Source organism: Crinia signifera, chromosome 19 (assembly GCF_055691185.1).
Source record: "Crinia signifera chromosome 19, ASM5569118v1, whole genome shotgun sequence".
In the NCBI taxonomy this organism is placed as follows: domain Eukaryota; kingdom Metazoa; phylum Chordata; class Amphibia; order Anura; family Myobatrachidae; genus Crinia; species Crinia signifera.
This window is the reverse complement of record NC_139226.1, coordinates 26,914,035-26,927,346: the sequence shown is the minus strand read 5'-3', so window position 1 is coordinate 26,927,346 and position 13,312 is coordinate 26,914,035. Positions and strand designations below refer to the sequence as shown.

General features: G+C 46.6%; 1 protein-coding gene across 1 annotated transcript in view; it reads right to left on the bottom strand.

Annotated features, from left to right (window-relative positions):
• Window positions 1–1,714: 1,714 nt before the first annotated feature.
• The window catches only part of ERF (ETS2 repressor factor), a 35,031-nt gene continuing 23,433 nt past the window's right edge, over window positions 1,715–13,312 (bottom strand). The window contains exons 2-4 of the mRNA XM_083162207.1: window positions 5,161–5,395; window positions 4,209–4,315; window positions 1,715–2,980 (exon numbers count right to left, since the gene is read on the bottom strand). Coding sequence (XP_083018333.1) covers window positions 1,827–2,980; window positions 4,209–4,315; window positions 5,161–5,395 — 1,496 coding nt within the window. The 3' untranslated portion in view covers window positions 1,715–1,826. The remainder of the gene's footprint in view (window positions 2,981–4,208; window positions 4,316–5,160; window positions 5,396–13,312) is intronic.

Sequence of the window (13,312 nt, the reverse complement as noted above, 5' to 3'; positions counted from 1 at the left end):
ACTTTTAAAACCGAACATGAACAATGGACCGCATAGCGTTCTAAAAACGGGGGTCACAAAACAGCTGCAGCCCATAGGATGAGCAAACGTCACATGACTTATAGAAATGGTTTTTCTATTGGAGATACATTGCCTTAAACTGCACATTGCGTGTATTTTCTTTTGTCCGAACTGCATTTCATCCATAAAGTGGACAAGGTTACAGAGTCCTATAAAAACATTGACCTGTACCATTCAGACAGGCTCTATATCATGTACACTCCCAGAAATAGTGGGCAGAGTTACAAAAACTTCTAAAAAAAAAAAAAAAAAATTGCTGTCCATGACAAGTCATCAAATTGTAGCTATAAATTTATCTAGGTCATGGTAGAAAATACCAGCTAGAATTTGATTGGCTGTTCTGGAAAACATTTCCTTTTTTTTTTTGTACATTTACTCCCAGTTTTAGGATCAAAAGGGACATTGGTTAACCCCTTGCTGCCAGAAGCTTCATAACCTCCTCAGAAGGCCTACTTGACCGAAAGAGTTAAATTTACCATATATTGCCCCCACCAACTGATAAACCAACCACAACCCATGGTCAGTGGTGTAGTTTTTAATGTGTCTGCATAGGACGATGGTTTGGGGCAGATGTGTAATTAAGACTATTAGTGACGCAGCCCACATATTTCAATAAGGCACATTTGTGTAGGTCTGATTGTAACTACAAGGCGTACAAACACTACAAAAGCCAGGTTACTACACCTTTAAATGCCAGATTTCCTCACCCCCAAAAGATGGAGGAGAGAAAAGCCAAAACCATAAAAAACATACATTACACGTGGATGCAGCACACCAATCTTGCAGCAAAAGACGCCCTGGGTAGCGGGTTGTAATAGGCCGCATACAATTTATAAAGGCCAACATTCTGCAGAAAAAGTCACGGAAAAGACCGCTATATTAATTATATGTATACATATATTCTTTTTACTTGAAAAGGAGAAGATACAAAAAAACTAAAAATAAAAAAAGGGAACTGAACTAGGAGTCACCACCAAAATTCAGCCTAACGGGAGGGGAACACAAGCAAGAATTTGGGAAATCCAGGATGAAAAAAAAATAAAAATTATATTAATTATTTTTACAGTTCATCATATGAGCCCTGAAACTGGTAAGGCAGCAACAAATGGGAAATCTGTTTTCCGATGAGCAGTTTCACAACGGAACGGGACATTTCAAGGCAGCAAAGGTCCTACGTGAAACTGTTCAATTTAATCAAAAGTAGAAAGGTGCGAAAGCGGATAATCTGGTTAGCACATATGCCCAGGATAAGATGAGGGTTTTTTTGCTCCCCTAAACCTGAGATTGCACCAGTCTTAGGCTGGCAAGGGCAGAGCCTGGGCAAGAAAGTGGGGGGTGGGTGATAAAATGGTTTCCTTTGGACTCTCAGTTGATAAAATGAAAATAATAACTTTGATAGGATTAATGGCTTTTACAAATGTTCCAACTACATGCCAAGAGGGATTGGGGAGGGGGCAATATTTACATATGTACGAAACAGAGGAAGGTTAAAATGGCCGCCTAATAAACGAATCATTTAAAGCAATTTAATTCCGTTAAAGATCAAAGCCTTTCTACAGCAAATCCGGTAATTTCAGTTTTCTTTTTAAAGTCTCCCCAAAGAAATGATAAAATTAAGTAAAACATGGGATTTAGGAATCTAAAAATGATCTCATTTATTTTTTGGGTTGTGGAGGAATAAATTCCGCTGGAACGTGATCCCGCAAAGGGAATAGATCTGCATATTGTGGACTAGGCCGCATTTGTTGGGCCCAGTGAGTCTTCCATTAGGAATCCCTGCTTTCCAGTGAAAGTTCCTCTGTCGCCCTCTGCAGGTCGGTACTCACCCTTCTGCAGGGAGTACCACCGGGATGTGGGGGAAGCTTTGGCTCCTCCTGGTTACTCCGCACCTTTTTGTCAGCCTCTTCTCCTCCTCCTCCCTCTGCCTCTAAGCGTTGGTCCTCGCTCCAGCGGCGCTTGAAGCGCAACTTAAGGGGGATACAGCGGCCACTTTCGCTGCCCAAGTTGCCCGCTTCTTCTTCCCGGCTAGGCAACATGGGCGGTGGAGCTTTTTGCTCTGGTGCTGTGGGTGCTTTAAACACCTCCTCGTCTTCTTCCTCCTCTTCACTTATATCGGTCACCTCCACCATCAGATCCTCCTCATCCTCCTCCTCAGCATCAGATATGGGCTCCACTTTAATTTGCGGAACCCCAGAAGAGGAGGAGGTAGAAGAACTATGGGCCATGGGTCGGTCCCGCTGCTTTTTGCCAAGAGGTGGAGGCTGGAGTTTAAATTTGAAGGGAGGCTCGTCAGGAGGCAAATGAAGAGGCTTTTCCGGACGCTGAGGTTGAGGCACCACAATACTGGGGTAGTGCAGGAATGCCCGCGGGCTGAGGTGGTAATTATATACGCTCTGCGTGTGCGCCTGAAGGTATCGCTTCATGTCTTCAGGGTTGAATGAAAAATGACTACCTCCTGGGTACATGGGGCTCAAGGTGGGTGATGGGGTGTAGTTCATATGAGTGGGAGTCATGGGTAAGGCAGGAGAGAGCTGTGGAGGCAAGAGGCCAGTGTGGGCACCCATGGGCGACCCTGGGAACGGGCTAAGGGGTTCTGGCACCCGGGGACGCGGGTATACTCTAAAAATACCCTCGTGGGAGAGACGTGGGAGTGGTGGCCCCCTGAAGGCTGGGATGTCAGGCCCAGGGCCTCTTCTGTGCTGCTCCTCACCCAGGCTTTCCTCTATTTCAGAGTTAGCGGAAGTTCCATCGCTGCAGTCACTGACTGATCCACGTGCTAGACGTCGCGCCACAGATGAGAAAAGACTTGGTGAACGCAGTTCCTCAGTGGGAGACAAAACATCGGATGGGGTGCAGGGTGGAAAACGGAAGTGGGTACCACCTGACGGGACAGGTGGAGCACTCTGAGGTACAGGCCCCCCTAGTAAAGTGAAAAAAAGAAAAGAAAAAAAAAATTTGGTCAGAGACATAAAAAAAATACAATTCTAAAAATTGTACATTAAGAGCAAAACAATAGCAGCTACCGCCAGAATGCTTGTAAGTCATTACGAAAAATATGGTAATTACAAAACAACTAAACTGGCTATGTTGAAGACATGTATGTAAAGGACTAGCATTTTTATAGGACTGTATTCTAGTCACAAATAGAGGTTATAGAGTTCAGAGAGCAACAACCCAGAAAAACTAACTTCATTCTGCCACTTACAGCGCCCCCTAACGTCAAATCGTTAACAAAAAGCATGTGATATTAATCCTTTTTTATAGTAGGAATCCTTGCACTTGCTGGCCGCACATTGAACAAGACCTTATTGAAAAGTTAATATGTAATGCAGTGGTTCTTGATCTCAGTCCTCGGAGTCCCCCAACAGTGCATGTTTTCCAGGTCTCCTCACACAATCACAAGTGAAGTAATGAGCTCCACCTGTGGCTCTTTTAAAATAGGTCAGTGAATAGTGAGTGCACCTGTAGGGTGACCAGGAAAAACGTGAACTGTTGGGGTGCCCTGAGGTTCTCATAGGTTGAGAACCACTGGTGTAATGGGACCCACACACTGGGCAATTTCAGCCCATTTTCTAAGCAATCTGACTAGATCGCTTAGAAAATGACCCTATATCGCTTCGTGTGTAGGGGCCATAGTGATGCACTTACCTAAAGCTGGCCATCCACTAGTCCGATGGCCACTTTTCACCTGATGCGGATGGATCGGGCCGAGAATTTCAGAGTAAAGTGGCCAAAATCGGATGTGTACCACATCCGATCCAAATGTGCAGTCCCTGTTCCCTGCCTGGGGTGTCGTTGTCGTGTTTCTAGCACAGGTCTGGTTTGCATATCAGTGCTGATCTACAGACCACACTGTGCTAGAAGCGATACAGCAGACAGCAACACCCCAGGCAGGGAAGAGGAACTGCATGGGTTTTCAAAGATGGCAGATGCTAGAATGAACCCTAGAGGAGGTTACACATACGCAGTGGGTAAGCCCATCACTTTGACCAAGATAATGCAATAAAAATAAAAAACCTATTTGCTAAATTTATTGCAAAAATTATTATTCAGAGTGTTTGTGGCACTTTCATAAAAAAAAAAAAATGCCGGTCACGCCACTACAGATTACTCCACATTTACACAATAACACCGTTTACCTGACATACCCATATCGATGAAGGGATAGTTCACCAACACTAGCTTGTTGAAGTTGAACTTGTAGGTGAAGCGTTTGCCTTTGGTTTTGTGAAGAATCCTCTTGTTGTAGTAATACCTGAACGGGAGGATAGAGAATAAGAAATGTAAATGAACTCACGTTCTCTCAAATCCCCCTAAATGGGTTTTACTCAGTAGCACTCACACCTGGCCCTTCACCTGGACTTATTTATGGCACGTTATTGACCCCCTCCCCCCCCCCTCCTCCTACCAGCAGGAAAGCATTAATAACAGTTGTTAAACCATTTCCAAATCCTGGCTTTCTGGGGAGTAACGGATTTAAATTTCCATCCACCAAAAGTTTCCTCAGATTTCCAACCCTGTTATTTTGCTAACCCAGTAATTACCCCTCTGCTAAACAAGGTGTCTTTTCCAAGCACCCAGGTGCATTGCAGGCACCAGAATCGTATAATTAAACTGAGGTTCCGCCTCCTTTGGTGCTCCCACCACAGGTATGAGAAGCAGAGAGGTGGGGACGCCACTTGATTGAGGCCAATCACCAGATAAACTCCTTTTAAAGACAACAGCGTGAATCAGGTGGTAAGAAGGCATCTTACTGGGTATTTTCAGAAGAACAGCCATGTGGAAACAGTATATGGGAACGGATAACTTGCATTCACTAATAAGAACAGTTTGTCATACTTGAGACAGAATATTAATCTTTTGTGAGTTTCCAATTGGCAGCAATGCTTGTGAAGAATCAGAACGGGTGGCGTGCTGACACCTGGCGACCGAGATCGCCATTAAATGATCCCTTGTTCATATAATTATATAATAAAAGGTGCGCATGTAAGGCGGCGATGCTAGGGTAACGTCTTTTACCAAAATGTGCAGAGCGTCACAGATTACAAAAAGGTTTGATCGAGCTCGCAAAAATGGTTTCCGAACAGAACGCAGTCTCACCTGAGTGCCCTGCTCAGCTTGTCATAGTTCATTTGGGGCTTGCACTTCCTCACACCCCACAACCGTGCCACCTCATCTGGGTCCTTGATGACAAACTCTCCGTAGTCCCCCTGCCAGGCGATGACATCGTGATATTCCTCTTTTCTCAACAGCTCTAGAATGAAGTGCCAGAGTTGGATCTGTCTGGAGCCCGGACTGGATTCTGGCTTATAGGCCCAGTCAGGGAAGGCAAACCCTAAAATCAGAAAAGAGAAAAAAAAAAATGATTAATATAAAATTGAAAATTAACCCCCCCCCCCCCAAAAAAAAACAGTGACATCAAGAGGACGCTTAGCAGGTATTGCTCGAACAGACAATCTTATTCACCAACATCTTGGTCAGAGTGGGCATGAAACACTGGCCAGGTGATAACCGCAACGGTAACGGTGGTTATATGAACCTATAGCACCGGCGGTTGCAGATCACATATACGCAGCAATGCCTAAAAATACAATGAATCCTTGAAAATCCGATGGTTTTTTTTTTTTCAATGTACAAAATTCTTTAAAAAAAATATTGCACAAAATAAACGGCAGGCTGTGCGTACAACGCGTACGTTAAACAAGAAGTTTGTCCCCTCCCCAAGAACTCACTACATTATACAACTATCCAAACTACCGCAGTCCCCAAACATTCCGGATATGGGCGGCTGAACCTGCACACGAATTTGATGTTTATTAATGGACATGGCGTGTGGGTGGCAGCAAAGACACAGAGAGAACTTCCCACATAGGACGGGTTGCAGCCAGTCTTGTTACGCGGTGATGTGGAGCGCGGCGTGCCAGCTCCCTCCATCCTAAACACACAGCAAATAGCTCCCAACTGAGGTCACAGCATCCCACACAAAGGCCCTTTTCTTATAAGTGCAGGGAGAGCAGCCGTCTCCTGAACATTCCTTACAGGAGTACGAGGGGTGGGGTCACATTTCATCTTCCCTAAGGGGGACCGAAAAGCACCACTTCCTACTCCTGGTCCCAGGTTACAGAGCACATGTGGATTGGAAGCCTCACAAATAGATAACAATGGGTAAAATATCCTATACGGCAGAGTAACAATCGCAAAGAAAGTACAATAACCGTAAAAAGTTGCTTTTAGGGGGCAATTCAGTTGTATTAGGCGTCCAACAGAACATGCATTGGGTTGACCACTAAGGCCTGTCGACATCTGAAATAATCAGACATGGGTAAGATCAACAGGGTCGGAAGGTCGACAAGCATTGGTGACATGAGTTTAAGTTTTTTGGGCCGACAGGGCATAAAAATGACACCTATCATCCACTAGTGTGCCAATAGCAGAGAGGCACCGTGCCCGAAGCATGGCGTGGGATGCTGTATACTTAGATATGTACCTTTCCACTGGGATCCAAAAAAACATGAAAAATTCATGTCAACCCTTTGACGATCAAACTTCCCATTGTCACCCTAATGCTTGTGTCCACCTTCCCCATGTCTACTTATTTCAGGTGTCGACCTAATGCAGGGTACACACCAGGACGACCCACTCGCGATGCACATTGTGAGCGGGTCGTCAGTGTCTCGTCCAACCCGCTCACGATGACGCCGAGCGCACGACCAGCTCACGATGTGCACCGTGAGCGGTACCGATCTGATGGCGACTCGCACCCGGGTGAATGGTTGTTTCCAGATCCTACCTGCTGCAGGTAGGATCTGAATAACGACCGACCAACCCGCAGGGCCGCGCATCCGATCAGAACAGGACAGAAAAGGGCCCAAACCCCACACAATCTACATCCAATCGGTCAGAATTAGATCTAGATTGTTGGAATCGGGCCCTAGTCGTCCTGGTGTGTACCCAGCATAAGACTTGTAAATGTATGTCTACCTAAATTGGTTTGACACAATGGGGGCAGATGTAGTAAGCCCGGAGAAGAGATAAAGTGAAAGAAGATGAAGCACCAGCCAATGAGCTGTGTTTGAAAATGACAGTTGGGAGTTCATTGGCTGGTGCTTTATCTCCTTTCCGGGCTTCATACATCTGCCCCAATGACCCATAACCGCTGCCAGGATGCAAACATTTAGCATCCCAACAGTCAGCATCCCGGCAATAAGTCCTGGGGGTGGGCGAGATTCTGATTCGCAGGATGTCAAGGTCAGCATCATGTCTGTGCCAGACACCAGCTCTCCAGAGGTGGCAAGCAGAAAGGTTCTAGAAGGACATCTCTTGGGTGCCCAAATGGCATTTTCAGCTTGACGTCCAACAGTTTAGACCGGTTAGCCGCTTCACATATCTACACAGGGGAGTTTGGGTGCTACATGCGCTTAAGCTAATGGGCATCTTGCTACTCACACTCAATCTGAAAACAATTGAATAATTGCCCCCTCAATGTAGAAGCGAGGGTGGAGGGCACAAGTTCAACCGACCCCCCCCCCCCCCCCCCCTTACTTCGTGTACTGTTAAAGATGAAAAAAAAAAAATAAAGTAACCAAGGGATGGGAACGAACAAAAAGCATATATTTGGCCCAGTTGTTCCTACTACAAAGGTACGTGTGTGATCGCACCAAATCACACAACAGAAGTGTCCACGTGTTCCAACAGCCACAAGAATGTAGACCAGCCAATCACTAGAAACCAGTGACATCAGAGGCTTGAGGTACAACTTAACTTCGCGCCTCGATATCTGGTTGAAAGATCACCAGAGTTAAAGTAAACGCATTTAAAAGGACGACGGCGTCTGTATATTTTTCAACATTTTTAGGATAAAGCACAGAGGAAGGTTTTGAATGATGCTTTAAGATGGGGACGGATGACCTACGGCACATGGGATCATGTAAGGTCGACCGATTGATTGTCCATCTATTAATACAAACCCATCAGCATTCCTAAAGAGAATATGGAATAAGGATTCCATTATATGGCTGCGGTTTAACGAAACAACGTGGACATTACACACTTGCAGATCACCAGTCCCGATGGTACCAGTAAGAACTTCAGGGAACTGCTGGGATAAAGAGTCCACTTTAACGGCCTGTCACCTATACACAGGGACTGAACTCATGGAGGCAACAGTTTGTTTCCGTCAGGCTCCAGCACTGATGGGGGCACCTGGCTGCGCCATTAATCCCTGACTGCTGTAACAGAAGCATCACCCTCCCTCCGCGCTACACTGTGTTCACCAGCCGGCTGCTCCTCCACAGTTACAAGCAGAGCCCTGAGTTGAGAACACAGGGGGGGGGGGGGTGCCACTTATTGGGGAGAGCAGCGGTGGGCATTGGCAGCCTTAGAAAATAGTAGGTGACTCACCAAGAGTGTGTGTGTTTGGGAACTGGCTGACCCTGGTGGCTTTGAAGAAGGGGGACAGGGCTCACACTGGGGGTGGAACAGTGAAGCCTAGATTATACAAGGCAAAAAGACAGCTGATGTAAAGAGCCTAGGTCCCTAAAATGTACCTTTGCGCACTTTGCTAAACTTGCCACCAGGTCACTAAGGGGTGTAATCGATTTTAATATACAGGGGATCCAGTGACGTGGAGTAGGGGACAGAGGGCGCCAGAGACATAGCATAGGGTATAGAGAGGGGCCAGAGACATAGCGTAGGGCAAGGGTTGGGAATCTTTTTTATGCCAAGGGCTGTTTGCATGGGGAAAAAAAAATACTTCAGGGGCCATATGTAAAAATTTCTCTTACAATTTGTCCTGCTGCAGCCGTCCGGCGGCTGCCGCTGACTAGGACTGACAGTCTCTGGCTGCTGTTGACTAAGCGGAATCTCGCGAGAACTACCGACCTCTCGCGAGAATTTCCCTGTACTTGACTCCCGGCAAAGCCGCCGGGCGGGTGGGCCAGCCACTCAGAGGGGCCAGAGACCTAGCGTAGGGTATAGAGAGGGGCCAGAGACCTAGCGTAGGGTATAGAGAGGGGCCAGAGACCTAGGGTAGGGTATAGAGAGGGGCCAGAGACCTAGGGTAGGGTATAGAGAGGGGCCAGAGACCTAGGGTAGGGTATAGAGAGGGGCCAGAGACCTAGGGTAGGGTATAGAGAGGGGCCAGAGACCTAGGGTAGGGTATAGAGAGGGGCCAGAGACCTAGCGTAGGGTATAGAGAGGGGCCAGAGACCTAGCGTAGGGTATAGAGAGGGGCCAGAGACCTAGCGTAGGGTATAGAGAGGGGCCAGAGACCTAGCGTAGGGTATAGAGAGGGGCCAGAGACCTAGCGTAGGGTATAGAGAGGGGCCAGAGACCTAGCGTAGGGTATAGAGAGGGGCCAGAGACCTAGCGTAGGGTATAGAGAGGGGCCAGAGACCTAGCATAGGGTATAGAGAGGGGCCAGAGACCTAGCATAGGGTATAGAGAGGGGCCAGAGACCTAGGGTAGGGTATAGAGAGGGGCCAGAGACCTAGGGTAGGGTATAGAGAGGGGCCAGAGACATAGAGTAGGCTATAGAGGGACCAGTGATGTAGCGCAGAGTATAGATGAGGCCAGTTACAAGACGTAGAATATAGAGGAGTCTGCTAAAATCCTAATCATTTTTGAAGGGAGGGGGGCACAATCTTTATCTTGCCTCCAGGTAACTGGGATGAATTTACGCCACTGCATGCACGTGCGCGCACACACACAAACACACACACACACACACACACACACACTTAATAGAGGACACTGTAGAGTTAGTAGCAGTCTCTGAAGGATAATGAAGCATCTAGGGTAGCAGCAGCCTCGGTTCCCTCATCCTTCCTGTTTTTGGCTTTACTGAACGCGATAGATCTATTGACCCGCAGGAAGACGGCACAGAATATAAAAAAACACAAAACCAAAACCCCAGCATCCACCACTTGGCAGATCTCTATCTCGGAGGAAAATAAACAAAATCCTTCCTGACTCCAGTAAATCGCCTTTCACTTCCCTCCCAATCCAATCAATAGCTGCGCACAGAAGTAACGTCTGGAGCGCAGAAGAATCCATCTACAACAAACAAAATAAATAAATAAGTGTGAAAAACTCATTTTGACCGTCAACCTAATGCTTGTATCGACCTTCCGGCCATGTTAAGCTTAGCCATATTGACCCTATGACCCATAACTGAGGTACTCCAAAATTGGCATGAGGTATGCCAAGCTTTTTGCCTCACTAAACCTCGCTCCCAATTGAATCCCCCCCATAGATGCCGGATCCGCAGAACATAAACTCCTTGTTCCCTCACGAGAACATCTGCAGCTGTCTGAGAAATGCATCACAGCTGTGGAGGTGGCACTTTGACAACACAGTCTGAAGAATTAGGAGAGATTTAATGTAGGTGTCCTGGTCTGGGGGACTTTCCTGCTGCACATTTGTTCGCCTCGGCCAAAAACCAAGTGATTTTGGTAAAAAGTCACAATCTTACACCCTGAGTTGGGCTTGTACAAGCAGTTACCATGGAGAATGCAAGTTGCAGACCGATTGTGTGTACACACACACACTGCATTCTGTTTGCAAATGCAGGTGTTTTTTTTTTTGTGCAAACCCCCGAGCAGGAAAAAGTATAACTTTACAGTAATGTAAAAATAGCAGCACCCCTTAATATATAATTTAGCAATAAGAAGTTTTTAATTCACTTCGTTGGGACAATAATCACATATCATTTTGGTTAGAAAAAAAAAAAAAAATTAACCCTGAAATGACCACAGCTATTTTTTAATGCAATCACAATGTTAACATTTTTAAATGAAAAAAAAAAAAAAAAAAAAAAAACACTACTTTTTTTGGTGCACTTCTTCCAGGAGGCTTTTGCAGAAAATTTCGGCTAGACAAGCAGTGTGAATTTGCATTTCTAATTGGATCCTGCATTTGTGTGGCGTGCTGGTTTAAAAACGTAAAGTAGCGCAGCCAAATTACACTCAACTGTAAGGACGTTAGTCGCTCCCTTCCAGCTTCAGTACATAACAGTCTTATGGGGCAGCACGGATGGCGGAACGGTTAGCATTACTGCTTCACAACACTGAGGTCATGGGTTCGATTCCCACCATGTACCTAACTGTGCGGAGTTTGTATTATCCTCCCCGTGCTTGTGGGTTTCCTCCGGGTGCTCCGGCTTCTGCCCACAATCCAAAAATATACTGGTAGGTTATTTGGCTCCCAACAAAATTAACCCTAGAAGGTCTGCGTGTGAGTAGATGTGGTTGGGAATATAGAGTGTAAGCTCCACTGGGGCCGGGACTATGTGTGGAATACTATCTGTGGAATATGTGTGCACTATATAAGAAACGGTTAATAAATAAATCTACTATATAAAATGCATCACCACTGAAAGCAGTGACTGGACCACTTGGACAGACCATTTTAGGGGGATTGGAATTGCTTTTGGATCCCTTGTACCTGACTAATATGTTGGTACTATACAGAGGACCAAAAAGGTATTTGTACCAAACATTTTAGAGCTGTTTTGCAGCTTTGGGCATGAAACGATGGGTGCTCATAACCGTTTGCATAGCTCCCCATCTGAATTTGTAGATCCGACGTTGGTCCATGACATATAGGAAACATCCAGGTCATTCCCACCAGCCACTGTGTGACCACAAGTTCTCTGTGAATAGAGGAAATGCTACCGTGTGGTGAGGATCACTCTGTACCCATAGACCAGGTAAGGAACTATCGGAAGATCTGCAACTCCAGCATAGTGGTCATTAGCAGCATCTTCAGATCTTACGTGCAGCACATAAGATCACAGGATCGACCTCATGTCCCGCGGGATCACACATTGTACCTAAACCCCTTACGATGTTCAGTACCCTTTTACACCAAAAATCCTGAATTTGACCCGGCATTTGGAAGAAGGATCCAAGCCGGTTTGGAGTTCGGATCCAGGATTTACACCGCGGTGCCCACCCGCAGTGTAGACGGAGACGGCGCTTGGAGAGGACATCATCTCCAAGCGCCAGGACCGCGGTGATCCCCACCGGAAACACAGATCGCCGTGCTGAGGGCAGCCCAACACCAAGGTAGGCTGCTCCCAGCCCCCGTGCAACCCCCCCCCCAGCCGTCGTCCAGGAGGTGAATGGATGCTGCACACAGGCATCCGTTCACCTTCTCCGCTGCTGTCTGCAGAGTACAGCAGACAGCAGAGCAGGCTGTCTGTCCCCCCCCCCGTCCAACCTGCGCATGCTGATGACCCGGTGTACCCATTTACACCGCCCTCTACCCAGGTCCTAGCCGTGTTCACCCCGTCTCGTATAAAAGGGACACGGCGTGTCCCTTTTACACGGTCTCTGACCCACCAAAGACCGGGGGTTTTGCGGTGGTGTAAAAGGGGTATAAATGTTGAGTATTTTTAATAACATTAAAACGCCTCCAGCATGATTTTTAATGCTGTGTACACACGGGGCGATAATCGCTGGGAATTTGGTCGCAGGCGACCATATTGCCAGTGATGGAAGTGTGCCCGGGCGATAAATCGCCGGGTGCGCGCTCCCGTTTTCTGCCCCATAGTAATCACTGGTCGCAGGAGCTTGCTCCTGCGACCAGCTAATTACCTCTGCGGCACCGCCGGCAGAGGTTCCCTTTCATCAGCGACCATCTCTGGTCGCTGATGAAAAGGAAACACTGAGCAATATATCTCCACCGTGTGTACGGGGCTTAACACCTTGTAAAAAGTTTAAGAATTATTTATTTTTTTAAGTTTGAAAACAAAAGTTTGAAGCAACCTTGTAGTTCCCATCTGCAAGTTTAGAAACCACTTCCCCATCAATACAAAACCTTATTACAAAGTTTGACAAACTTCACCATTACAGTTCAAATTTTCAGGAAATCCATTGTCTAGCCCAGATGCTAAAATCAAAATGAATGGATGTAACCAAGTCACCGGTGCTCAAGAACGAATAGGGCGGCATTCAATCCTGGACACTATTCCGCCTGCCCATCCCATATTCAATGCTGCCATTTCAGACAGCATTGAAGACCAATTACGACAAAACAGATCCGACTATAGACCAAGTCGGATCTGTTTGGTCGGAAAAAGCCACGGATTTTTGAATTCACTGCCTTTTTTTTTTTTACAATCCGCAACCATTTTTCCGTCGAAACATACACTTTCCGACACTGGACAGACGGAACATTAAGTTCCGACTGTCGCGGTGTTCCGACAATCGGAATACCAGATTGAACACCACCATAGTCTTAAAACCGGGTT